This window comes from Macaca fascicularis, chromosome 14, assembly GCF_037993035.2.
Source record: "Macaca fascicularis isolate 582-1 chromosome 14, T2T-MFA8v1.1".
Classification (NCBI taxonomy): Eukaryota; Metazoa; Chordata; class Mammalia; order Primates; family Cercopithecidae; genus Macaca; species Macaca fascicularis.
This window is the reverse complement of record NC_088388.1, coordinates 91,959,346-91,984,420: the sequence shown is the minus strand read 5'-3', so window position 1 is coordinate 91,984,420 and position 25,075 is coordinate 91,959,346. Positions and strand designations below refer to the sequence as shown.

The 25,075-nt window shown below is 42.2% G+C and overlaps 1 protein-coding gene across 7 annotated transcripts in view; it reads right to left on the bottom strand.

The window, feature by feature from the left end:
- Positions 1-15,501: 15,501 nt before the first annotated feature.
- The window catches only part of FAT3 (FAT atypical cadherin 3), a 687,971-nt gene continuing 678,397 nt past the window's right edge, over positions 15,502-25,075 (bottom strand). For 5 of the 7 annotated variants that reach the window (XM_015435598.4, XM_015435600.4, XM_065528846.2 and 2 more), the window contains 5 exons: positions 24,256-24,911; positions 20,541-20,654; positions 18,389-18,448; positions 17,735-17,770; positions 15,502-17,136 (listed from right to left, as the gene is read on the bottom strand). In XM_015435598.4, the coding sequence (XP_015291084.3) occupies positions 16,514-17,136; positions 17,735-17,770; positions 18,389-18,448; positions 20,541-20,654; positions 24,256-24,911 (1,489 nt within the window). In that variant the 3' untranslated portion in view covers positions 15,502-16,513. The remainder of the gene's footprint in view (positions 17,137-17,734; positions 17,771-18,388; positions 18,449-20,540; positions 20,655-24,255; positions 24,912-25,075) is intronic. The other 2 variants (XM_015435601.4, XM_015435602.4) reach the window with 1 other exon arrangement.

The following is a 25,075-nucleotide window of genomic DNA, read 5'->3' as shown; positions in this document are numbered from 1 at the left end:
CCCTGTCCTTGTGTGAATTTCTGCCCACTCATGGAGCCTAAATCCTACTTCCAGATGCAGTCTCTCAGCCAAGGGCACTCCAAATGTGGCAGTGGGAAGAAGGTATGTGCTTTGCAGGCAGCAAGCTGGGATTTACTCACTGTTCTAATGCTTACTGATGGTGCGATTAAGCATCTGCCAGTATAAGGGTAGGTACTATGATACCCTTATAATTAGAAGACGCACTCAGTGCATATGACATGCAAGACAGTTTGCATGTCTTCTTTAAGTTAACCTCCAAGATTCCTGGTTTTCATGTATTCATTTATTTAACAAATATTTATCCAACATCTTTGTATTCGGCTCTTTTCTAGGAGATTGAGTTATATTAATGACAAAATAGAGCCCTGCCTTTATGAAGCTTCCCTAATGGGAGTAATATTGTACAACCCTCAGAGGCCTGAAAGGTACAATGTACTGTCTATAGCATCAGTAGAGCAAGATGCAAATTGGGATCAAAATATTCTAACCTTTCTGAGTCGTGATTCTTTCCTTCCCTTTCCATCTCACTCTCCTTTCCCCCTCTTCTATCTTGGCTTTAGAAATATGTGTCTTTTCAAATCAATTCAACACACATTTCTCAAGCACCTATTAACTTGACAATATCTAGCGACATTTAAAATAGGTATATCCATTGATATAACAAGTTTATTATTAGATTTTCATTGTACAATATACTGAAATAGGATTGCTAAAATATGTCGAATGATATTCATCACAGTATTGTTTGCGATTGTCACAAACTGAAAATAATGAAAAATGTATATAAATAAGTGGGGGCTATTAAATAAATTAGGGTGCATTCATCTGGTGGGATGTTATGCAGCTGCTAAAAGAATGTGCTAAGAATGGAATGATGTTCAGAGACTCCCACCAGGTGAAAAAGGCAAGTTTCAGAATAGTGTGTACAGTTGGATCCCATATTTGTAAAACAGATTTCACATGTACAGAAGAAAAACGACAGGAAGAATATGCATCAAAATAGTATCTGGGGTGCCTCTTGGGAGTAGTTGGGGATAGGAAAGACTTACGTTTTCTTCTTTGTCTTCTGATTTAAAATTTGTATAGATTACTCTTATAGTTAAGTAAAAATATATTTGACTCTTGAACAACATGAGTTTGAAGTGCTTGGGTTCGTCGTTACTGGATTTTTATCAATAAAAGTTACACCAAATGTACCTGCTTCCCCTTCCACCTCCTCCACTTCTTTCACCTCTCCACCCATGAGACAGCAAGACCAACCCCTCCTGCTCTTCCTTTTCCGCCTCAGCCTACTCAATGTGAAGGCAATGAGGGTGAAGACCTTTATAATGACCCACTTCTGCTTAATAAATAGTAAGTATATTTTCCCTTCCTTATTATTTTCTTAATAACATTTTTCTCTAGTTTACTTTATTGTAAGAATACTGTATAATTTATATATATATGTACACATGTATATATATGTGTGTGTGTATATATATATACACACACACACAAAAAATATGTGTTATGTGTATATATGTGTATATATGTGTTAATAGACTGTTTATGTTATTGGTAAGGCTTCTGGTCAACAATAGGCTATTAGTAGTTAATTTTGGGGGAAGTCAGAAGTCATGTGTGAATTTTTGACTTTGAGGAAATGTGTATCCCTAAACTTGACCTTGTTCAAGGGTCAACTGTACACAAAGAGTATGGATCATCCCCTCAGCCTCAGGCTACTAAGAGAGCGGGGCTTCCTGCCCTTGAGGAGTGTGATGATTAACTTTATGTACCAACTTGGCAGATATTTGGTGAAACATTATTCTGTGAAAATGTTTTTAGATGAGGTTCACATTTAAATTGGTGGGCTTTGAGTAAAGCAAATTATCCTTCATAATATGGGTGAGTATCATCCAGTCAAACGAAGGCCTTAGTAAGACAAAGACCGAGGAGCTCCCCCGAGCAAGAAGGAATTCTGCTAACAGATTGCATCACAACTCTTCTTGGAGTCTCCAGCCTATGGGCCTACCCCATTGGATTTTGGACTCACCAAGCTTCCCCACAATCAGTTGTGCAAATTCCTTAGACTAAATCTCTCTCTCTCTCTCTTTCTATATATATATATATACACACACACACACACATATATACACACACACACACACACACACACACGTGTGTACTATTGGCTCTGTGTCTTTGGAGAACCCTGATTAATATAAGAAGCTTGGGGTTTAGTGGCGTAGTGACACATCAGTGAGAGGAGTGGTTCTTCTGAGTGTCCCCTGAGAATAAGCATGTTATTAGTGGGCACGCCAAGGAGTGACTTGGTGGGGGGAGGGGCTAGAGCTCCATGATCTCCTCCAGCCACCCCAAACAAACATGAACCCTGAGAGAGTGCTGGCCCTACAAAAGTGGCTTCAAGAAAGCCCTCACAGAAATTCGAGGAGGTTGCCTCTGAACAAAGTATGAAGTTTTGGGAAGTTCCCATTCCTTGTGACCAGTAAGGTACTAGGCCCTGGCCTGAAAGTCTCCCGTGGCCCCTTGGCAGCATCCACATCTCCAAAGGCTCTCATTCTTGGGCACAATCCCCTCCCCCAGTGGACAGACCAATGATCCAGGGATGTCCCAGGGAAAGGGACAGAGGTCCTCCTTGATGCCCGTTTTGGAAGGTTAAGGATTCTCCTTACCACCACTTCTCCTCAGCTCTCCATCTTGAAAGCTTCAACTTCCATAAACTCATCCATGGCTTTCAAATACAAAGAAGCCAAATCATTAAAACTTGATTATGATGACTTTGTAGGCTCAAGAAAATTATTTAAACTACACACAATAAAAAATAGAATATATTCCTTGTGAGGAATAAGAATGAGTTTTCACTCTGTTAGTTTATAAGAGGGCTGGTGGTTTAAAGGAGCCTGGCTCCTCCCTGTATCTCTCTCTTGCTTCCTCTCTCACCATGTGACTCACTGACTCTCCTCTACCTTTTGCCATGTAGGCTTCCTGAGGCCCTCACCAGGAGCACTTGCTTTCTATATAGCCTGCAGAACCATGAGTCTGAATAAACCTCTTTTCTTTATGAATTACCCAGTATCAGGTATTCCTTTACAGCAATGCAAAATGGACTGAGCGAACTGGCTCACTCTACTGAACTGTGTTTCTTATCTCCAGGCTTCTTGAACTGAGGAGAAACTAGAATCACAGCACAGCGTGTGCCAGGCTCAGTGCTAAGCACTCATATAAGCCTCATCTGATTTAACCTCCATCCTGATTCTGTAAGGTAGATATAGTTTTGGTTCTCAAACTCAGTATTCAGAAGAGAAACTCAACAATAACAATGACAAAAAAGAGAAAGAAAAGAGAGAAATCAGAAATTCAGAGAAGTTAAAAAATACTCTTGCAAAGTCTCAGACCTGGCCAGAAGGTGTATTCATTTTCTAGAGCTGCCATTACAAAATAGCACAAACTGGGTGGTTTTAAAACAATATAAATTCATTCTCTCACAGTTCTGGAGGCTAGAATTCCAAAATCAAGGTGTCAGCACGGCTGGTTCCTTCTGGAGGGTCTGAGGGAGAAACTGTTCTGTGCTTCTCTAGAGTCTGGAGTCTTTGGTATTCCTTGCCCTGTAGACACATCCCTTCGATCTCTGTCTCCATCTACACATGGCATTGCCCCCATCTCCATCTGTGTGTTTATGTCTCCTTCCCTCTTCTTAAAATGACAACGATCATTTTGGATTGGGAACTCCCTAATATAATACGATCTCATTTTTAACTTTAGTACATTTGCAAAGACCCTCTTTCCAAATAAGGTCACATCCACTGACACTGGGGACTGGGACTTCAACATGTCTTTTTCAGAGAATACAATGTAACCCACAGCAGACAGAGTCAAATCTAGGTCTCTCTGAAACCAATGCTCTCAGCGGGGCACTGGGAAATCTTGATAGTGCAATTAAAATAGGAATTTATAGATACAAAATGAGGTTAGATGATTGTAAAATCATTCTAACAGTCTTGAAAATGCATGCTAGATGACTAATTAATACAAAGCATCACAAAGATACTTGGAAATATTACATAAGCAATGCCTCAAATAATGTAAAAATGGGTAATTCAGTAAGTACAGTAGATTGGAGCACATCTGTGAATATTGGGTTCATCAAAAAGTGAATTTACTTTTTAATTTTTAACTCAATGAGCACTAATTGGAGACAAAAAAAACGTACAGCCTCTACTTGTCTGGAGAAGTTGGCATAATTCATCAGTAACCCAACATCACATTATATACAGAAATATTTCATTCATTTTCTGTTGCCCCAGTGTGTAACATCAGATAGTGAAATAGATTCACACACACACACACACGTGCACAATTATTACAAAGGGAGCAACACTGGCAGATTTGTGTTAAGGAAGACATGAGATTCAATTGCAATTTGTACATTTTTCTCTCAAGTATTTTTCAGTTCCACAATAATTTTCATGATTTAGATTTAATCATTTGATCCTGATTTTTGCTGGAAAGTCAAATTCAAAATAAATAATTTAATTTGCTGACTGTACTGTATGAACATTGCTCTTCACATTATCTAAATTTAAAATCTATGCCACATGACCAGAAAATTAGATTTTGTCATTGTTAAAAATGATCAGAGTAATTCAGCAGTATGCCTCCAGGTTATAGTTTCTCTAATTACCTTGTATCCTGAATTCTTAATTAATTATATTCTGAGACATGTAAGAGTCCCTTTGTGTTTAGACCTCATTCTCAGACTTTTCTGTGGTAGGTGAATTATTTACACAGTAAATCTTATCACTGAATTTCAGTTTTGTCCTTCAAGTTGCTGTCGTTTTGGTCATTTAAATCCCATTCCTCTCAAAGTCAATTTCCTACTATTTACAGCAAGCATCCCAACTGCCAGCTTTCCCATATACCAAGATCCCCTCACCTGTCACTGAATTCTCTTGTGACCTAGTTAAATGCTGTTTCTTTCTGGGTCACAGAAATGATACTGTCTTAAGTGTCTACCTTAAGAAGCAGCTCCTGAAATTGATCAGAGACTTGGCTTCATCAGAAAATCACTGGGTGAGATGGGTGATGAGCCTCAATACAGATACACAACTGCATCAAAGCCCTGGAACTCCGATGTGCACAAAACACATTTATTTAAAGATGTTGGATAACGCTCCAAATAATTTTCTCAGAAATTATGGCTCCAGAGGTTACCTGAGCTTTAAGTTAAAGGATTTTTCTTTCTAATAAATATTTTAAAGCATTATGAACTGAACTGTTTCTCCAGCAGCCAGGTTAGATGGAACTCCTGGAAATGATTAAAGCCCATTCTACACAGTGGGAGCTGAATGAAAATTAGGAAAAATATATGTAGTAACCATTTACATGCTTATTACTTGTCGGACACTGTACTAAGCTCTTTGTATGTGTTGCATCATTGTCTTCTTGTAATCATCCTGTCTTGTAGATGCAGCAGCTGAGCTACAAGGTGATTAACTCACTCAAGTTGACACAACTATCAAGTGACCGTTCCAAGTGAAAAATCTAAAGCAGTGCTTTCCAGATGTTAAAGTGCATACGGATCTCCTGGAGAACCTGTTGACATGAAGATTCTGATTTGGAGGGTCTGGCATTCTGTATTTCCAGCAAGCCTCCTAGTAAGGCTAATGTCGCTGGTCTATGGACCACAGTTTGAGGAAATAGATGGAGACCTTAACTCCACAGCCTAAGCTCCTGATGAACCTCATAGGGAAAGTCATGCTTTAAGAATTCCTTTATGTTTTTCTACATAATAGAGAAAAACAATCTGAAGGTTATAGAATTATGGCCATCCATACAGGGCCTGATGTTATGAGTAGAGCTCAGCGTTTAGGCTCTGGAGAATCGCTGAAGTTTTTCTGGATAGCATCAATTTTTCCTGGACCTTCCTATCCAAATGCATGGCCTGAAAGCCTGGCATTTGGTGTTTCAGAGAACAGGTTCTGCTATCTGGCTTCCCTCTGTGCACCTGTCCCTGGACAGGCAGAGAGGAGTAGCACAGGTGATAATGTTCATAGAAGTTGAGACAGAGAGCCGGTCCTCATGGTGGCATCAAGGTGCCATGATAGTCCCCAGCCCAGGGTCACCTGGAAATCTACAGCAGCAGTGTGGCTTCCAGACCACTGGGCCAGCTCCACACACTTGGGAAGAGAGTGAGTTATATAAGTTGCTGCATAGTGTGTGTAACTTAGTGGGATTATTATCTGGGAAAACCATTAAGGCTTTCCTCCATTTACAAAAATTGAAAATGCAACAAAATTAGAGGAAAAAATGGGGAGAAACTCTCAGACTTAAAAATGGACATTCCCTTCGACCTAAAACTTCTGCTTCCAGAACGCTATCCTTCAAAAATCCTCACACTTGTGCACATCTTCACAAAGATGTTCATAGGAACATCTGTAATAGCACAACATAAAACAGTCCATCAATAAGAGTGTGATTCAATAAAGTATGGAAGGACCATTACATGGTAAGAAATACAGCCATTAAAAAGGATATGGCATTGATCCAGGAAGATGTCCCAGACATACTATTAAGTAAACACAGCAAGTTTCAGAGCAGCATATAAAGTATAGCATATTTATATATATACAAAACATAGCATATTTTAATATAAATATATATTATATAACTCTCATCTACCTATGTGTATTTGTACATTGTTTTAATAAGTTTGGGCTGCTATAACAACGTACCATAGACTGAGTTGCTTGTAAACAGCAGAAATTTATTTTTCACAGTTCTGGAAGCTGGAAGTTTGGCACCAGCATGGTTGGGTTCTGGTGAGGGCCCCCTAGCAGGCTGAAGACTGCCAACTTCTCGAGTAACAGTACAAAAAAATTGAAGAACCCCTTTTTTTAAAAAAAGTTCAACAATTTTTCATTTTTAAGCCACTTGTTCCTGTTTGGCTTGTTAGGCTGTCTTAATTTTGTGCCAGTTCCAAGTTATCACTTATTATTAGATATTCAGGTTGTTCCAAAGTCTCTTTATCGCAAACAATATACAGTAGGCATAACTGACTGAAAATTAATTAGAATTTTAAAACAAAAGAATGTGGACAAAAATGGAAGGATTTTGAGTAATAGACCAAACTGCTTCAAGCCGCATATGTAGGTTGGAAAACTGATCCGTTGTACACCCAAACTACCAGTTATTCAAAACTAGTCACCAAAAATGGTAATTTTCGCTTGACTCACCGATATGACATTCTGTCGACCAGCTTGCATTCACCCCTGATGCTTTTGATAGAATTGTGTTGGCCAGATCCTTTGCTCCTGCAGAAAAGGACAGGTGAAGATTGGAAGAGCAGCCCCACGTGAGCCACATGGCCTCAACTGCCCACAGTGGACATTGTGGAAAACGGAGCTTGTTAATCGCCAAGAATTTGGACAAACAGGGGAGTGTCAATTTGGTAGACAAGTCAGAAGGACTGTACATGAAGGATTTCACATAGCAGGACTGACTGCTATCCTTTCGAAGGCCTGCTTACAAGGTTGGCCTTTGGCTGGATCTGGGAACTTGGACTTCAGGAGGGCTCCTATCATTTTTAGAATAACAAGAGGGGTTCACTATTCCTAAACTGTGCAGACAAAATTGCTAATGCTGAACACCTAATTCCCTTCTAGGAGTCTGGAAATTTAGTACATCCCAGGCAGAGCCTGCCATGTGAACAGCCCCCAGTAAAATCCCTGAGTGCTGAGGGTTTTCTTTTTCTTTTTCTTTCCTTTTTGAGACAGAGTCTCACTCTGTCGCCTAGACTGGAGTGCAGTGGTGCCATCTTGGCTCACTGCAACCTCCGCTTCCTGCGTTCAAGTGATTCTCATGCCTCAGCTTCCCAAGTAGTTGAAATTACAGGCACCCGCCGCCATGCCTGTCTGATTTTTGCATTTTTATTAGAGATGGGGTTTCACCATGTTGGCCAGGCTGCTCTCGAACTCCTGACCTCAGGTGATTTGTCAGCCTCAGCCTCCTAAAGTGCTGGGATTACAGGCATGAGCCACTGCACCCAGTGCTGGGTGCTGAGTCTCTAATGAGCTTCCCTGGTTGGCAATATTTCAAGTGTTGTCACAACTTGTTGCTGGGGGGAATTAAGCATGTCCTGTGTGACTCCACTGAGAGAGGACCCTTGGAAACTTGTTCCCCTTGGACTTTGCATAGCATGTGCCTTTCTTTTTGCTGATTTTGCTTGGTTTCCTTTCATTGTACTAAATCATATCTGTGAGTATGACTATGTGCTGAGTCTTGTAAATTGTCCTAGTGAATTATCAAACCTAGGAATAGTCTTGGGGACCCTAACCCAGGGACAGAAGAAAAAAGTGACCTTTCTTTAGATAATTACTTCCAAGCTAGGAGCCAACCCTTTTAACCTAATGAAACAACAGAGAATGAAGATAGATACACAATGCTTTTTTCTTTTCCTCTCCCCATAAGAGATCAATGCAATTTAATTTTTTTTTTTTTTTTTTTTTTTTTTTGAGACAGGGTCTCACTCTGTCAACCAGGCTAGAATGCAATGGCATGAACATGGCTAACTGCAGCCTTGAATTCCTGGGCTCAAGCAGTCCTCCCACCTCAGCCTTCTGAATAGCTAGGACTACAAGCATATGCCACCATACCTGGCTGATTTTTTTTTTTTTAAGTTTTTGCAGACATGGGGTCTTGCTGTGTTGCTCAGGTTGCTCTAACTCCTGGTCTCAAGTGATCCTCCTGCCTTGGCCTCCTAAAGTATTGGGATTACAGGCGTGAGCCACTGCACCCAGCCAATCAATGTTATTTCTTAATTGACACCTCTGAATTGCTCTATCATTTCTGAGGCATGGATGGAGATTTACGATAATTCTCTTTCTGCTAAGGGTGGCCACATGAAAGACATAGACATCAATATTTTCCTGATGCTTAATTTATGAACACATCACTGTGGTGTGAGGTTCAAAGGCAGGAGACTTCCAGCATTTTCAACACTTGCCCCATAAATCTTTCTCACTGAATTTGCCAAATTTACTAAAATTAGGTAGGTTTTAAGAGGACAAGGAAATTTATCCGGAGACATCATTGATTAGTTTTTCAATTAAAAACATTTAACCAAGGCCACATAGGTACTGGGAATCTGGGATACAAAGAAAAGACATGACTCCATCTCAAAGGATTACTAGTGTATAGGGGAGCCTGGGTGTGCTGGAGTTCGCTCACACTGGCTTGTGAGAGCTGACTGTTAGACTCTCAGGAATTTTGTAAGCTAGTTCCTATTACTTTGGTAGCCTGAAATCAGCCATGATCAGAGTATTTATACAATGGAAATTGGCAGAGGCAACAAATTGGTGCTCTACCTCTTTCAGATGTTTGTGAAACATTTACCTGAGGGAACAGACAAGCATCTAGAGGACTGCAGTGCAGTGAGTACTGCCAAAGATCAGCTCTGGAAATCAACATAGATTTCAAGCAAAGAGTAGGTGAATATGTAGCTAGGGGCCATTCCCCAGTTCTAGGACGCTGGTTGGGTGGGGCAGGTGGAGCTCTGCTGCTGGCACAGGCAGGGACACACTGTGGTGGCCAGCGGGGTCCACGGAGAGGTCTTTCCTTGCTTGTGCATAGACCGCAGAGGCAAGGCAGAGGGCATTCCTCCCTTTCTGGAGTTCTTCCTGGTCCCAGGCTAACTCCTTGTGATGTCACTTCTTCTGTAAATTACAATTAACCCTTGCACACCATGGGGGTTACGGGCGCCAACCCACTCATAGTAAAAACCCATGCATAACTTTTGACTCCAAAACTTAACTACTAATAGCCCACTGTTGACTAGAAGCCTGACCTGTACCATAAACAGTCGATTAACACATATTTTGTATGTTACATGTATGATTTTCCGTATTCTTACAATGAAAAGAGCCAGAGAAAAGAAAATGTTATTAAGAAGATTATAAGGAAGAGAAAACATATTTACTATTCATTCAGTGGAATTTGATCACTATAAACGTCTTCATCATCATTGTCTTCACATTGTGTAGACTGAAGAGGAGGAGGAAAAGGAGCGGACGGTCTTGCTGTCTCAGGGGTGGCAGAGGCAGAAGAAAATCTGCATTTAAGTGTACCTGTGCAGTTCAAACCTGCCTTGTTCAAGGTCAGCTGTATCAATTTGAGCCCTACTCCCTGTCTCTAACCTCTTCTATGTATATTTTAACAGACTTCACTCCATAGGGAACATTTTCTGGAGCTTTTTGGAGGAAAGCTCAAGTGCCAACTGTGCCCCAAACTTTTGGAAAAAAACTTTTTTTTTTTTTTTTTTTTGAGGGAGAGGAGTGATGGAGCTGTCATCTAGAAGAGGTGGGGATGTGCTTAGATTTCCACAGATGTAGGACTTGATTATCTTTATTTGTTCAAGCCTCCAGCACTCTTTTCAATTTTCTCACCAGGGAAAAAATCTCACAAGGTGTGTGCTCAGTACGAAGTTACATAAGATGGCCGGGCACGGTGGCTCAAGCCTGTAATCCCAGCACTTTGGGAGGTCGAGACGGGCGGATCACGAGGTCAGGAGATCGAGACCATCCTGGCTAACACAGTGAAACCCCGTCTCTACTAAAAAATACAAAAAACAAAAACAAAGCAAAACAAAAAAACTAGCCGGGCGAGGTGGCGGGCGCCTGTAGTCCCAGCTACTCGGGAGGCTGAGGCAGGAGAATGGCATAAACCTGGGAGGCAGAGCTTGCAGTGAGCTGAGATCCAGCCACTGCACTCCAGCCTGGGCGACAGAGCGAGACTCCATCTCAAAAAAAAAAAAAAAAAAAAAAAAAAAAGAAGTTACATAAGATTTCAAAATGTGTACCAGGACAGATGGAAGTTTTTCTGGAGGTAAAAAGCCTCGGGGGGTCAGGGAAGCCACACTAACACAACAAAACTAAAACATCCCTTTCAGACTAGAGACCTCTCTCTTTCAGGGGTAGACTAGGGCTAAAGAGCTTTGCTCTGTACCACGTCTTTCTCCCATGCCCTGTGGAATATGCCCTCCTAAATACCATGTGAGCAATGAATTAAAGTTAAAGATAAAGAAAAGGAAACACTTAAAAAGAGTCAACACAATTGCTAGTTTCATTTTTTTCTTTTTACTTGAAAACTTGTTTTAACCATCAAATTTTGGCAGTTACAAACCTGTACACTGTTGTGGTTTTGTTGTTGTTGTTGTTTCTTTTTTTTTTTGGCTGTCTTTTTTTTTGTTTGCTTTTGTTTTGTTTTTTCTTTTCTTTTTTTTCTATTTTCTTTTCCTTTTTTTTTTTTTTTTTTTTTAGAAAAAGAACACAAGACTGAATACTGCCACCAGCAATATATGCAGGAACAATCCATTTTCTTAAGGGACAAAATCCACTCTAAGTGTTAGCTTTCCCCTTTGCATAAGGTTTGGTGTGCGATGTGTGTGCAAGTTGAGGTGGATGTGCATGTGTATGAAGGAATGACATACCTCACTGGGACTCTGAAATTGCATAAAAATAAAACACTTAATAACTGGGCAAAACACATTCATTTTTTACAAATGTCAATAAAAACATTTTTCTTGAAAACAGAGAAAGTTAAATGAAAACAGTAAGAACCAAAGAAAGGTTACAGTACATTTTGAAATGAGTAAAAAACATCATATTCAAATCTAAAATCCTTTTTTGTGTGCGTGTAGTTACCTCAAAAGTTTGCAGACCAACAGCGTGGATGACTTACAATTATATTCGACCCCCCAAATTAAAGCATCCTGATAGGCATCAAATATAGTATCTACAAAAGCCTGGAAAATTGAAACCATTTATATACAATTTTATAAACATTTTAAACACCAAAACATACATCTTTTACAAACCAGCCTGTTTGCAACAGGCAAATGTACAAGACAATCTCTCTGATACAGTGCTTAAAAAGAACTGCTTCCATTTTCAAACACATTTGCCACTCCCGAAATGCAGTAGTGTGGGCTCATAAGATTGTTAAATAGTAGCAATTCAGGTATTTGTTTGCCAGAAGTGTACTACAGTACATACTAATCGGTCCAAACACGCTCCAAATGACTCTACGATTCTCAAGTGCATTCTAAACACTAGAAGAGACTAATTATGGCCTTTGTGTATTATTACCTACTTTAATTATTGCTTTTCATTATTACATAAGGAAAGAAATACCATATTCTTTTCCTATCTCTTAGCCAGCTGGCTAAATATTAACTGATGCCAGACCCACAAATGGTGACTTTAAACTCCAGCATTACACAACCAGAAGCTCAAAGACATTGTGGATTTTCATCAGAATAATGTGCAGTTGAACACTGTGGGACACAAACCAGCAAAAACACATAACCACCTTCTCACAGAGCACACAAAATGATGACATGGAATAAATGCCTCTTCAAATCTCCATTTCCCGTGGTTTGAAACTAAAATCATAAAACATTAAAGCCTAACCACTTTAGCAATACCTGTGCACTGGGAAGGCAGCGGAGTGAAGAGTCAGACAATTACCTGGACAATCCATGCAAAATGAACACTAGATCTTCCTGAATTACTTCACATAAAACTGTTTTCTGGATCTTTAATAATTTATTTTGATAATCTCTTTTCTCAATTCCCCTGACTTTGATGATGCAAACATAGCATCAGTGTGGGTAGGGTGGGGTGGGAAGTAAGTAGGAGAGGACTGATGGTAGATATGTTCTACTTGCTTTTTTTTTCAGAATGTGCTACTAATTTCCAAGGAAAGTTCCAGGCACATCCTACAAACTAGTTCCCCTTTCCAGGCTTTCACATTGATTCTCTAATTGGATGAACCTCAAAGCATGGACCACCTACTCATGTTACTAAGTCTTTTACATGGCATTTCATGAATAGGCAGGTCAAGGGTACATGGAAAGCCGGCATAGACTAGAACGCAGCAGCAAAATATTCATAGAGGAAAGGGAATAAATGAAGCATGCACTTTATTCACCTTTTACTACCCTCAAGTTCTTGCTTACTATATGACGAGCACCAAGAGTCTAGCTATTCTCAACCTAACCAGAATGTGTGCAATACTAGTAAAGTGCCTACAACAGATTATGGGAAATGGCTTCCAGGAGGTGGCACATACATGTTAGAAAAATGAGAAGGACACCAATTGATTTAAATATTTTCCACATGGTTCATCATGGTGGAGGGGGTAGGACAAAGAGTAGCCAGTGTTGGTGGGAAGAAAAAAATGCAAAACCAAAACCAAAAATGCAACCAGTAGGTAACAGTATAATCAAAGTTTCACTACAACTGATGACTGCTCTGAGCTGAACTCTGTAATTATCATTTCATCCCTATTATACAAACATTCATTTGGCAAAAGCAGCATTTCGATGAATGTCTACAGAAATGTGTGTGAATTCTATAACCCCTCTGCCTAGAGGGGCTGCAAGGAAACATAAGATCAACTGGCTTCCAGAAAAATATTCTCCATGAATTTCCTTTTATAGCATATTCCAAAGAAAGAATGGTGGAAGTCAGAGGGTCCATCGGAACCAGGTGGCTCCCATGCTCAAGGCAGTGTAGGGGTGAACAATATTACGTAAAAAGAATATTGGCCAGATGGATGGGTTCTAGTCCTTGTTAAGCTAATTAACTTCCTCTGTGAGCTTGGGAAGTCCCTTCCCCTCTCTCGGTATTTCTCCTCTTTGATAAAATAAGGAGTTTGGACTAGCAAATAGGACTCTTCCAGCTGTTTTGAATCAGTGGTCATCCCCACCTAGTAGCATCTTGGCCTGATTGCAAAGCATTTTGTAATCTACAGGGAAATCTAACTTTCCAAAAAGTGAAGAGATAGCATGTGTTTAAAGATAATGAATCAAAACATAATACATGCTTGCCTGGTATATATTTAGCTGCTGAGCTATTCTGCAGAAAATCAGGGGACAATATCCCAAAGAAAGAGATATTTTACATAGGTGACAGCAAAGAGTGGGCACAATTTTCTTCGGTGGCTTCATGACTGCATTAAGATCTATTTATTCTTTCATTACTGTGTCAGTCAGGCATTCTCCCTTGAAGAGATGCTGTGTAAGCAGTAGTGACTCATCGGCATTAATCTCATTCTAATATTTCCTGGGGGCAAGAAATGAATTGTTGGTTTTACTTTGATGGTTTTTATGTCATTGCATTACTTAAAGTGTAGCAGTGACTCTATTCTAGGCCATTAGTTTGACATTTTTTTCCATGACTCTTGCAAATGTGCTTCTTACATAAGAAAAATACCAAAGACTTTATTATCGAAAGCGGCCGTAGTGAAATTCATTTATTTCAAGACCACAGTGTGGATAATGCCTCCATGAGTAGGTCTGACCAAGAGACAGGAAGAGAAAGGCTGAAAAACCTGTGAAGTGTATCCACTTACTTAGAAAGTTTGGGAATGAAAAAGGATTTTTTTTTTTTTGCATAAACTTTCAGAAACACTGACTCATAAAAAAGAAGTAAGTGGATTAAATGCAATTGAAATAACTAAAAATATGTCTGAGTGAATAATGCACAGACTCGGGACAGTACAAGTTACACACCAATGCCATATGTCATCAGAAACTGTGGACACAGATTTGCTCATTAAGCAGATAGTGCAAATATGCATATATTTACCATGGCCACTGCACAGGCAGCCATAATCTGATTGAAGCAAAAGAGGAAAGTCATTCAACTTATCAACTTTAAGTTTTGAGGACTGGATTTTTATATTTCCAGTGGAAAGATTCTCCTGTTAATTTTGGAAATCATGGCCAAAGCCCACAGATGAGAAGGGAATCCCACGGTGTAATCAAACATTACACATTTTAAAAACAGAGGTTAGTTCTGGAAAATTATAAGAAAATGCTGTTTTTAAAAAGCACAGTTTTGGGCTGAGTACGGTGGCTCATGCCTGTAATCCCAGCACTTTGGGAGGCCACGGCAGGCAGATCACAAGGTCAGGAGTTCGAGATCAGCCTGGCCAACGTGGTGAAACCCCATCTCTACTAAAACTACAAAAAATTAGCTGGGTGTGGTGGCACACACCTGTAATCCCAGCTACTTGGGAGGCTGAGGCAGGAGAATCGTTTGAACCCAGGAGCCGAGATTGCACCATTGCAGTCCAGCCTAGGTGACAGAGCAAGAGTCTGTCTCGAGGAAAAAAAAAAAAAAAAAAAAAAAAAAGCACAATTTTGCTTTATTGGCAGTACCAAAATAAAGTTAACTGAACCAGGGTAAAATATGGCATTTGATGTTTCTCTAACACCATAGAGATCAGAGAAATTGAAAGGTATGCCATGCTCGCTGACAGAATTTTCAACATGGTCCATTTCCCAAAACCTTCACATTAGCTTTCCTCAAGAGCAGCCTTACTGAGTGCAAGCACATATTTGTACATAGGCCCAGACAGACACACACTATTATAATTTATACACAATAACTAGTCTACTTTCTTCTTTTCTTAACATAATTGTATTTATAATGGTGACGCTACTGATTTCGAGTAACAGACACCTTTCCTCTGCATTATCAAGAATTGTGATTATCTAGGCTGCAAACTTTGAAGGTATCATTTTTTCTTTTTTTTTTCTCCCTGAATTTGTGAGTTTTGCTTAAACTTCTAAAAATATCTCATTGTAGAGAACCTATATGAACAAAGCCAACTTCTGTAGCAATGTTAGATTTACCGACTGGAATATTTACCAGAAAACACAAAACCAACCAGATAATCACATTCTTTCTAATGTTCAAACAATTCCAACTTCCTCCCCCACCCACCAAATGGAACCCAAAAGCCTCACATTGCTCTTCATTGATACCTTTCTTGAAGATCATAAAACCCAACTATATTAGATTGGATGCTTAACACAAGCAAACAGAAACAACTGAGCATACTAAACATGTTATTCAAACCTAATTTTATAGCTGAAAATTGGGCAGCTTATCAAAAAAATAGAGTTGATTTAAAAGGCTTCAGCCCATTTTGTGGTTTGTTTAATATTTGTTTCTCTTTTCTTTCGCCTAAGAGACTAACTTTTCCAACAATCATTACTACTATTTTCATTTCATTGGCTCAAAATTACATGCAACAATGCCTCTTTGATTGTTGCCAGTTTTTAATACTGCAAGGACTGACGCTGTAACACTTTCCAGGGTACAACACTGCACAAAGCCATACAAGACTGGCTGTATAACTTAGTGGGTGAAATAATTTTTCCCTCTTTGCATTTTTAGCCGTGAACAGAGGTACCTCCATCAAGGATTACCAGACACTTCTCCAAAACAATTTCTGAGCCTTTCATTTTCACCCAACTGGAATCAAGCTTGCTTGTTGGGACAGTATGACTTGTGAAGAAGTTTCTAGTGGAAAAATACCATATTCCCTTCTCTTTCCACAGACAATGCTCCACTGGGACACAAGCCCAGCCAATCAGCTTCCACTTTTCTGTAACAAACAGGGTGAACTACCCAAGATGTGGTGTCTACACTTGAGTCTGGTGCTGAGTCTCCACAAAGGGAATGTGAAGGCTGGCGAGGCTGAGCTCTCCTACGCTCTCGTAGTCACTCATGGCTACTTCGGAATTGTCAAAGCCGCAGTTGGCTGACACATCTGAGGATGAGGTGCCTCTGGAATTGTGCAAGGACAGAGACACGCTGTCTGCTGGGCCTGTGGGCTCTGTGCCCTGGTTCATGCTCACAGTAAAAGTACTAAATTCACAGCTGGCAGGCGGGCCCACCAAATCCGTTTCATTGGGGAATGGGTGAGGAGGGAGGTACTGGCTAGGATGGAACTGGGGCCTTCTCCTGCAGTCCGGGCTCAGTGTGCTGGCCAGGGAGACAGGCTGGGAGGGTGGCAGGGCCTCATATTGGTCCGGGAAGTCCTCCGGGAGAGGGGGAGGCAGCTGGTCCTGACTCAAGAACTCCTCTTCATGAGGGGGTGGGTATTCACTGTCAATGTCATAACCACCAAGGTAGTAATCACTCTCCAGCTCCCGTGTGCTCCCCTGGTGTGCAGACCCTCCATCCTGGTTCTCATAGTTGGGCACTTCCTCTATGTCCGACAGGCGGGCCCCTGGCATCCAGTCAGAGGTGTCCCAGTGATAGGCTGCAAGAGAAAAACCATGACAGTTAATTTCCTCTAGACTGGAGTTGGCGCATGGCTGGGAAAGGAGCAAGGGAGGGACCTGACATGCAATTTTTAGCATCCAAGAGACCCTAAGAAGCTTCTTACAAGGGTCTATGGGGCCAGCCATGCTTTGGCCTGCGGAGAACAAGGCGATGGCAACTCTGACAGGTTGAGGCCCGGTTGCTGCAGAGCCTCACACTCAGCCATGCCGTGAGATGAAGAGCGAGGGCACGCCAAGGAGACAGTTCCAGGACCCCCGAGCACTGTCCCCACTCCCTCTTCCTAGTCACATGCTATTGCAGAGCGAGACTGGCAACGTGCTTGCAGAGAGGTCCATCAGCTGTGCTGTGGACCACAGGAGGCAGGAAGGTGTGCAGGCAAATGGGTGAAACACACGCACAGAGGATGAGGCTAGGAGGGGAATGCTGTTGGAGCTTTCACCTCCAATACTGAGCGCACGAGACACCTGAGACATGCAAAATTCAGATCAGGGCAGAGGGACAGGAACAGGGTAAGAATGAACTCAGCAATTCAAAACACACAAATAAAAGTTATGCTAGGTTTGCGGCACAGTCACCTCGGTTGTAGTTCTGTCCTTGGTCCATGACAGACACTGTTTAAATACAAAGTGAAAAGTAAAACTGACAATCCAAACCACATGAAGAGGGATAAAACAGAACATTTGAAATGACTTTAAAAAACATGCTCCTAAAGGCCTATGGGCTATGAATAAGTTTAGCCTTTTTTATTTCTTCCCATTGTTACTTAGGAAAAAAACAAAGCAAAACAAAACAGATAAATCACATTTATGCCAGGCCCTGATTTTATTAAGTTGCTAATAAAAGTTGCCTGGTTGAAATAAGTATCCGTAATATTGCAGCTCTGAATGATTTCTTAAGGATTCCCAGCTCATAGTAGGAGCTCAATGAACACATGTTGAATATAAAGGTAAATTTAGTATTAATCTGGATTGCAACTAATTGGGTGCTCTTCTCCTGAAAGGGATTTTATAAAGAGAGTACCCCATATTTTTTTTAAATAAATTATGAACTAGGTTTTTTTTTTTTTTTTTCAAAATTGTAAAACAGATCCATAGAGAAATACCCCACATCTCATCGGAAACCAGCTGTTCACTGCCCACTCTGTGGCCAATCCATTAAAATCACTCCTAGTCCAAAGTAACATGGAATCAAAATTTCAAGAAATGCTATGGAAGAAAAAAAGTAAATACCTTCATTCTCTATAGTGTCAACTACATTGTTGACAAGCTGAATGACAGTCACTATGGAGGCTTGTGGTCAGGAAAAGAAGATCGGAGGGAGGGGAAGGACAGCTTCAGGTTAGTTGTGTATTTTAAACACGCCTTAACTTATTTTAACAACAACAACAACAACAACAACAACAACAACAACAACAACAATGAAAGTGCAGCATGCAAACACCCAAAGTCTCCCCACAATCTGTTAGGGAGTGTATCAGTGGACACCTTTATCTAGAGGGTCCCGGGATTTGTGGAATGGAAGAGAAATGGCAGCAAATCCAAGGCCAGTCCTCCTGAAAGGCAGGATCGGTCATGATTGCTGGGTCATAAACTCACCCCTCATGACTTAGCAAAATCAATTTAGGAAGGCAGCGGCTCATCAAGCTCATGCTAATTTCTCATTAGCAACTCCCAAAGGCTTTCAGAGGAAGACCTCACTATTCCCGGGAATAATTATTTGTTGGTCAGTCATGCTGCTCTGAACAAAATGCTAGTGATAGAGGATAACCTTTGCAGGGCTGATGGCTTCACGGTCACATAATGCCACTGACGGCCCAGAACGACCCAAGGCCTAGCTTCCACCAGTAAGGTGTGGACAGAAGTCAGCATTTGGCCTCTCGAATAGTTAGAATAGAGAAGGAGATATCTGTGGTCTATAAGGGTTGCCTTAATGCTCAGTACAACAGCTTGTGGAGAGGTGATCAGGCTTAAAACCAGTTTGATGAAAGTTCCTAACACCACCTGCCTCTTTTGGGACCAACTTGGAATGTTAAGCATAAAAAGTCAAGAGTGTGATCCTCAGGGTGCACACAGCAGAGTCCAAGAGAACAGTTAACCAGACATCATTGTTGGATCTGCTGCCTGGAGTCTGGACTGTCTACGTTCTTAGGTGCTTCTATATAAAGTGCAAACTAGCCACAGCTTTTCTTCTGGCGAGGGAGGAGGAAAAGAGGATACATGAAGGCATACAGATCTGGGGGTGTGTCTTTGACCTTCCGATAATGGTCAGAAAAAATCCACTGTTGTCCCAGCAGACAGATACACTGAAGGCATCTGCACTTCTCAGAAGTGCCAGCATTTGAAAGTGGTGATGAAAATAGGCTCTTTTACTTCCATGATTGCTTCTATGGTCTTGGAGCTCACCTGTTTCTGTATTTGCCTTGGAGGCAAGGGCTATGCATTTTTCATTTTGTACTCTGGGTAAAGGACTCAGCACATGGAAAAAATTCAGCAAGGATTTATAGATTGAATGATTACATAAATTAATAAGTATCCATTTGTTGCTAGTTGCTGACAAATGGGAAAATGACCTAAGGTAAGGCTGCTTGTCTCTGTGGATGACTGTTTGAAATTATTCTTGGTTTACCCAGCGCATTGAAAACACTCACTGTTTTATGACTGTTCCTGCTTCCCTCCCCTGCCCTGGGGAGAACAACCCATCCTCCGAAGCTGGTTCCTCAGCTCAGAAAACCCAGTCCAGCATTAGCACCCTCTCCATAACCATAAGTTCACGAGAGGTAGAGGTAGCAGCTTTGGAGTGTCAACAAAGTCTGTGAACCATGAGAAATTGCATGCAACATTTTGGGTGTATGTGCATTTTTCTAAGGAGCTGCCTCATAGTTTTTAATAAATTCTCCAAAAGCCCATAACCCAAATGATTATAAGGGGGATTCAACTGAATGAAGATTCCACTGGTTCTATTAGAAGGTTTTTGTCTCTGAACTAATTTCGAATGATGGGGATGTTGGATATACAGTGAAGAGGGAAGAGATCATTGGTAAAATAAAAAAAGAAATAAATTACTCTGTCTGCTAGAGAATATCATTTGGGATGAAGTAGTTCCACCACGAACCAAATCAAAGAGGACTCACTACTGGAGGCCCAGGGTAACTTCATCAACCCCTGATACAGATCTCTGGGCCTGCCCACAGTGACAGCTCAACGGGGGCTCCTTTGGCAATGACATCCAACAATGCAGTAAACCAGGAACCTGGTGAACATGCTCAAAAGCCCATGAACAGGTTGAGAAACAAAGCCAGTCACACCACCCTCCTCCCAACCACGGTCTTTCAGAACAGGAAGCAGAACCCACCCACTCCGAACAAATCTGATGACTTCTTACCATTGTCGTCACCAGAATCTGACTGGAAGGAGCTGAGGGATTGAACTTCAGAGTTGCTGCCTTTATTACTACCTGCAAAGCAGGTCACTTCTCCCGGGTCATCAACTGCTTTGTCTTCGTGGACAGCCAAAGAGAAAGCAGAAATTACACTGGTTACCTTGTGCCTATTTCCTCCTGCCCATCACCCTCCCAGCTAGTTCACTTCTTGAGGCTCTTTCATTTGCTTAGAGAAAATAATTGAGCTCCACAATAGAAAATTGATTGTGCCATTGGGGGCAAAGGTCTGTCAATCAAGTGATTTACATTATGGATTTGAAACCCTTAGCCTATAATAAATGAGCTTCCAAACAGCTGACAGCCAAAAGTAGCTGTTCCTTCCTCAAAGTGAAGCAACTGAGTGAAGAGTAAAAGGAGGATGAAGTGGCTGCATTGCTCTTTGCCATTCAGAGTTAATTTACATCATTTACATGAACTGATGAGGTGTCAACACCAGGTTAAATGAGATTACTTTTAAAATAGGGGTATAAATATTTTATAGGCGAGAATGCCTTTACATTTATCCTAACTTCCATCTCTGGACAGTGAGTGGAGTTTTCAGCTTTGCCTTCTAGAGGGCAGTGTTGTATCATTTTTGGGAGTGACCATGTTCTACACCCTGTGTCAGGTAGGAGGGCTGGCAGTGGTGCGGATATGCCCTTATCCATATACGTCCTCCTTCTTTACTGTACAAAGACAGCCAGAAACACACAGATGCACGTGCGTGCGTGTGCGTGCGCACGCGCGCGCACACCCCCACACCCCCACACCAGGGCTACTTTCTTATTTGATGGACTAAAGGAAGCAATAAAAACAGCCTGTATCTTGAGGTTGTCAAATGCAAAATGAATTAGTAGCCCAGAAACTGTCTCACCAGCTAACTCTGCCTTGCTTAACAAAGAAGGAAATGTATTCAATACAACCCAACAAGACTTTGAGGGGAAATGTGAGTTTTGGCCTGAAGTGAATTCTGGAAATAAAGCTGTCACATCAGGAAGGGAGGAGGGCAGTGATCACCAGGAAGAGCTGCAAATCATCATGTAACGCAATGGTACAAAGAGATGCAGACTTGTGATTAAGGGAACATTTGTTCCTCTCTGTGGCCACAGAAATCACGTTTCTTCCAAAAAGGGCGATGTCAGGAACAGGCATGGTGGCTCTGCATCTGCTGTCAGAGGCTGAGGCCACAGGAGTTGGCTAAACAACCGATATAAGTGGAGAGATATGCCAGGGAGACACTCACCTCCTAACAGCCACATTGCAGAAAATATGAGGATGAGCTTCAAAAAAGTACAAGGTGTGCACAAGCTTAACCCTGAACACAAGGAAGGAAATGACAAATAATCCACTCTGGTGAATGAAGTGCTGAGCATAAAACTCCTTTCTCCACTCCTTCATTTATTCAACTCCCCCCTTTCTTATTGCTAAATAAAAAAGAACCTATTAGCTATTGGATTGGCAAGATTATAGTAAAGTCTAACTCAACAGATAATTTGAGAGTGAATATATTTATGACTGAAATTCAAGAGCAACTACTTAAAATATATGTGTCTACAGAAAGATGGAATCAGCAGATAGCATGTTGGGGCAGCACTAGAATAGAAAGAATTCATCCTTGGCCCTCTGCTATCACCAAGAAATCCTCTTCCTCTAATACCGCTCTCCTTCCTTCCTACCGAAGCTCCCAAGAACAGTGCTGGTAAGAGCACAGGTTTTAATCCTGACTTCTCCTTTTGCTAGTTAGGTGCCCTCAGGTGAGTATTTCACCCATTGAATGGAGTTTTTTCCTCCATGGAATGATGGCCTGGTAATGGTACCAACATGGGGGCACTGTGATGGTTTAAGGAGATGATGCAACACACAGCAGTGTGCTTCACATTCACCTGCTGCCCTGACTTTCTCATCAAACCTCTTGGTTCTCAACCCTTGCATTCTGGCTTCTGCCTTGATGGCTCTACTGAGAGGCACTTGAGATGCTAAGACTCCTCTCATCATCAAGCTCACTCTACATCTATTTTAGCCTGTGTCCTCCTTGGCAGTTTCACAGTAGTCAATACTGATGACCTTACTGACATTCTCTTGGCTTCTGGACAGGGGCCATTTCCTTTTCCCTTTTCTTTCTTTGTTGGAAAGTGTTTGTCTCCTTGCCTGGCTCCTCCCCTTCTGCCCAAAGCCCACATGTAGTCATCTACAGGGTTCTTTTGGAGGCCTGGTTTGACCATCCTCTCTGTTCTTGTTCCCTTGGTGAGTTCACCCTCCTACAGAGTCCACCATCCCACATGCAGATGTCGTTCAAACTTTCACTTCTAACCTTGACCTCTCACCTGAACAACAGAGGCAGACATCTCTCGGGTAACCGTTTATGTGTCCTCTACACTGAGCTTCTTCCTGTTCCTGAGAGGCCATCTCCAAAGTGTCCTACTGAAATCTTATTCATGTCAGTAGGAATACTCCCTTCCTCCATGAAGAAAACCTTTATCTCCCTGGCTGCCCATGGTCTCTAGTTCCATCTGAAAACTTCCTGCTCCCTCCTTCTCCCTCAACATATGCCACAGTACTATAACCATAGCCTTCCATAGCCTTCTAGGACACAGCTACTACTGGGATATAAAGCCATTTGTCCTGATGAAGTTATAGGTTACAGCAAAGATTCCTTTAGTCTCCTTGTGATGGATACTAACAGCAGGGAAAACAATCTCTCACATAGATGTTCACAGAGACTACCTAAGTTGCTCTCTTCCCCCAAAGAGGGAAGAAAGCCTGTTCAATTTCTTCTCCTAGGATCAGCCAGAGCCAGCTTTAAAAAATGTAAATTAGATCATGACAGTCACTTAGTTAAAAACCTGCAATAGTGTTGCTGTTAAAATGCAAGCACCAACTGCACCGACCTCCTCTGTGCTCTTCCACACACCAAGCTTCTTCCCATCCCAGGACTTTTGCACCTGTGGCTCTTCCCTGTACCTAGAATGTTGCTGTATGAGGCCAAGTGAAGGGGCAAACACCACCATCTGGCTCAGACCACCTTTCTGCCTTGTGGATCCCCCTCTTGTTTCATGGTCTCTACATTCCAGCCAAGAAGAAATGACTTGCTTTTCTTCTGATCATATGGGTCCCCCCTGTGGTGGAATATCCTCCTTTCTCCAGACTCTTTAACTCATCACGGTCCAACTGAAGTGTTCCTCTGCTTCTCTCAAGTCTTCATTCTAAGACCGGAAATACTCTCTTCTTCCAACCTTCCAGAGTGCACTTCTGGACATCACTGACGTGGCTTTTTGCACTTTGTACATAGGCCCAGAAACACACACTATTATAATTTATACACAATAACTAGTCTACTTTCTTCTTTTCTTTTGCACTTTGACCAGTGGCCCGCTATTGTGAGAAGAGGATGGGTTTTGGAGCCTGGAAGACTTGGGTTGGGGTACTGATTTCCTCTAACTAGCAGCTGCCTGACCTTGGGATCATGATGTTACCCTCTCTGAGCTTCATTTCTCCCATCTGAAAATGGGAATAGGAACCAGGACAGTTTTCCAGAGCCTGTGTGAACACTCCACTCCAGCACGTCATAGCGAATGCTCTGCCCACAAGGTCTCTCTCCCTTCCCTTAGCGTCCTCGCACAACGCCCCCTGCAGGTTCCCTGTAAGCACAGAGGGGTGAGCATTACCACTTCCTACTCACTCTCAGTTCCCGCGTCCCAGCCATTCTTCCGGATGGAGTCGCAGTCGGAGCGGCAGGGTGACACGGCGGGGAGGTTGGGGGCCACGCTGCACACGACCACGCCCCGCCGGGCTGTCAGGATGCGGGGCGACTCGGGGTGAAACGTGGTCATCTCCTGGTGCTCGCCTCCCAGCCCGTCCACGATCTTATCCAGGTTGCTCCTGGAGTCGCTCTGGAAGCAGGGTGTGTAGGCCATGGGGCGCACGGGGACCTGTGGGGGCCCCACCTCCTGGTAGACATTACGGCCGTCCCCGCTGCCGCGCAGGTTCCGGAACGGGATGCCGTTGCTCTTGTTGAGCAGGGCGGCGGTGGCCGGGTCCTGCACTAGCGTGATGTTGTTGCGGGAGTAGTTCTTGCGGAAGACCTTCTTGCGGAAGACGATGAAGAGGACCACCAGGATGAAGATGACGAAGAGGACCACGGCGATGCCGATGAGTTCCTCCTTCCCCACGTAGGAGTGGCCAGCCTGGATATTGGGCACCACCACAGGGCGCAGCCCGCAGTACTGGCCCACGTAGCCCGGCGTGCAGTTGCAGAGGAAGGAGCCGAACACGTTCACGCAGGAGCCTCCGTTCTCACACTCCTCTCGTTCGCACTCATTGATGTCCTCCTCACACCTGCGGCGACACAGAAGCCCCTCCCCACCGTCAGGACGTGTGCACACACGATGGGATACTGGAGCTCGAGAAAACACAGACATCTTTAAAAGAAAATGATGCACCTAAAGGGTACAGATGAAGCAGGACAAAGATGGTTGGTGGGGAGGGGGGAGGGGAAACTA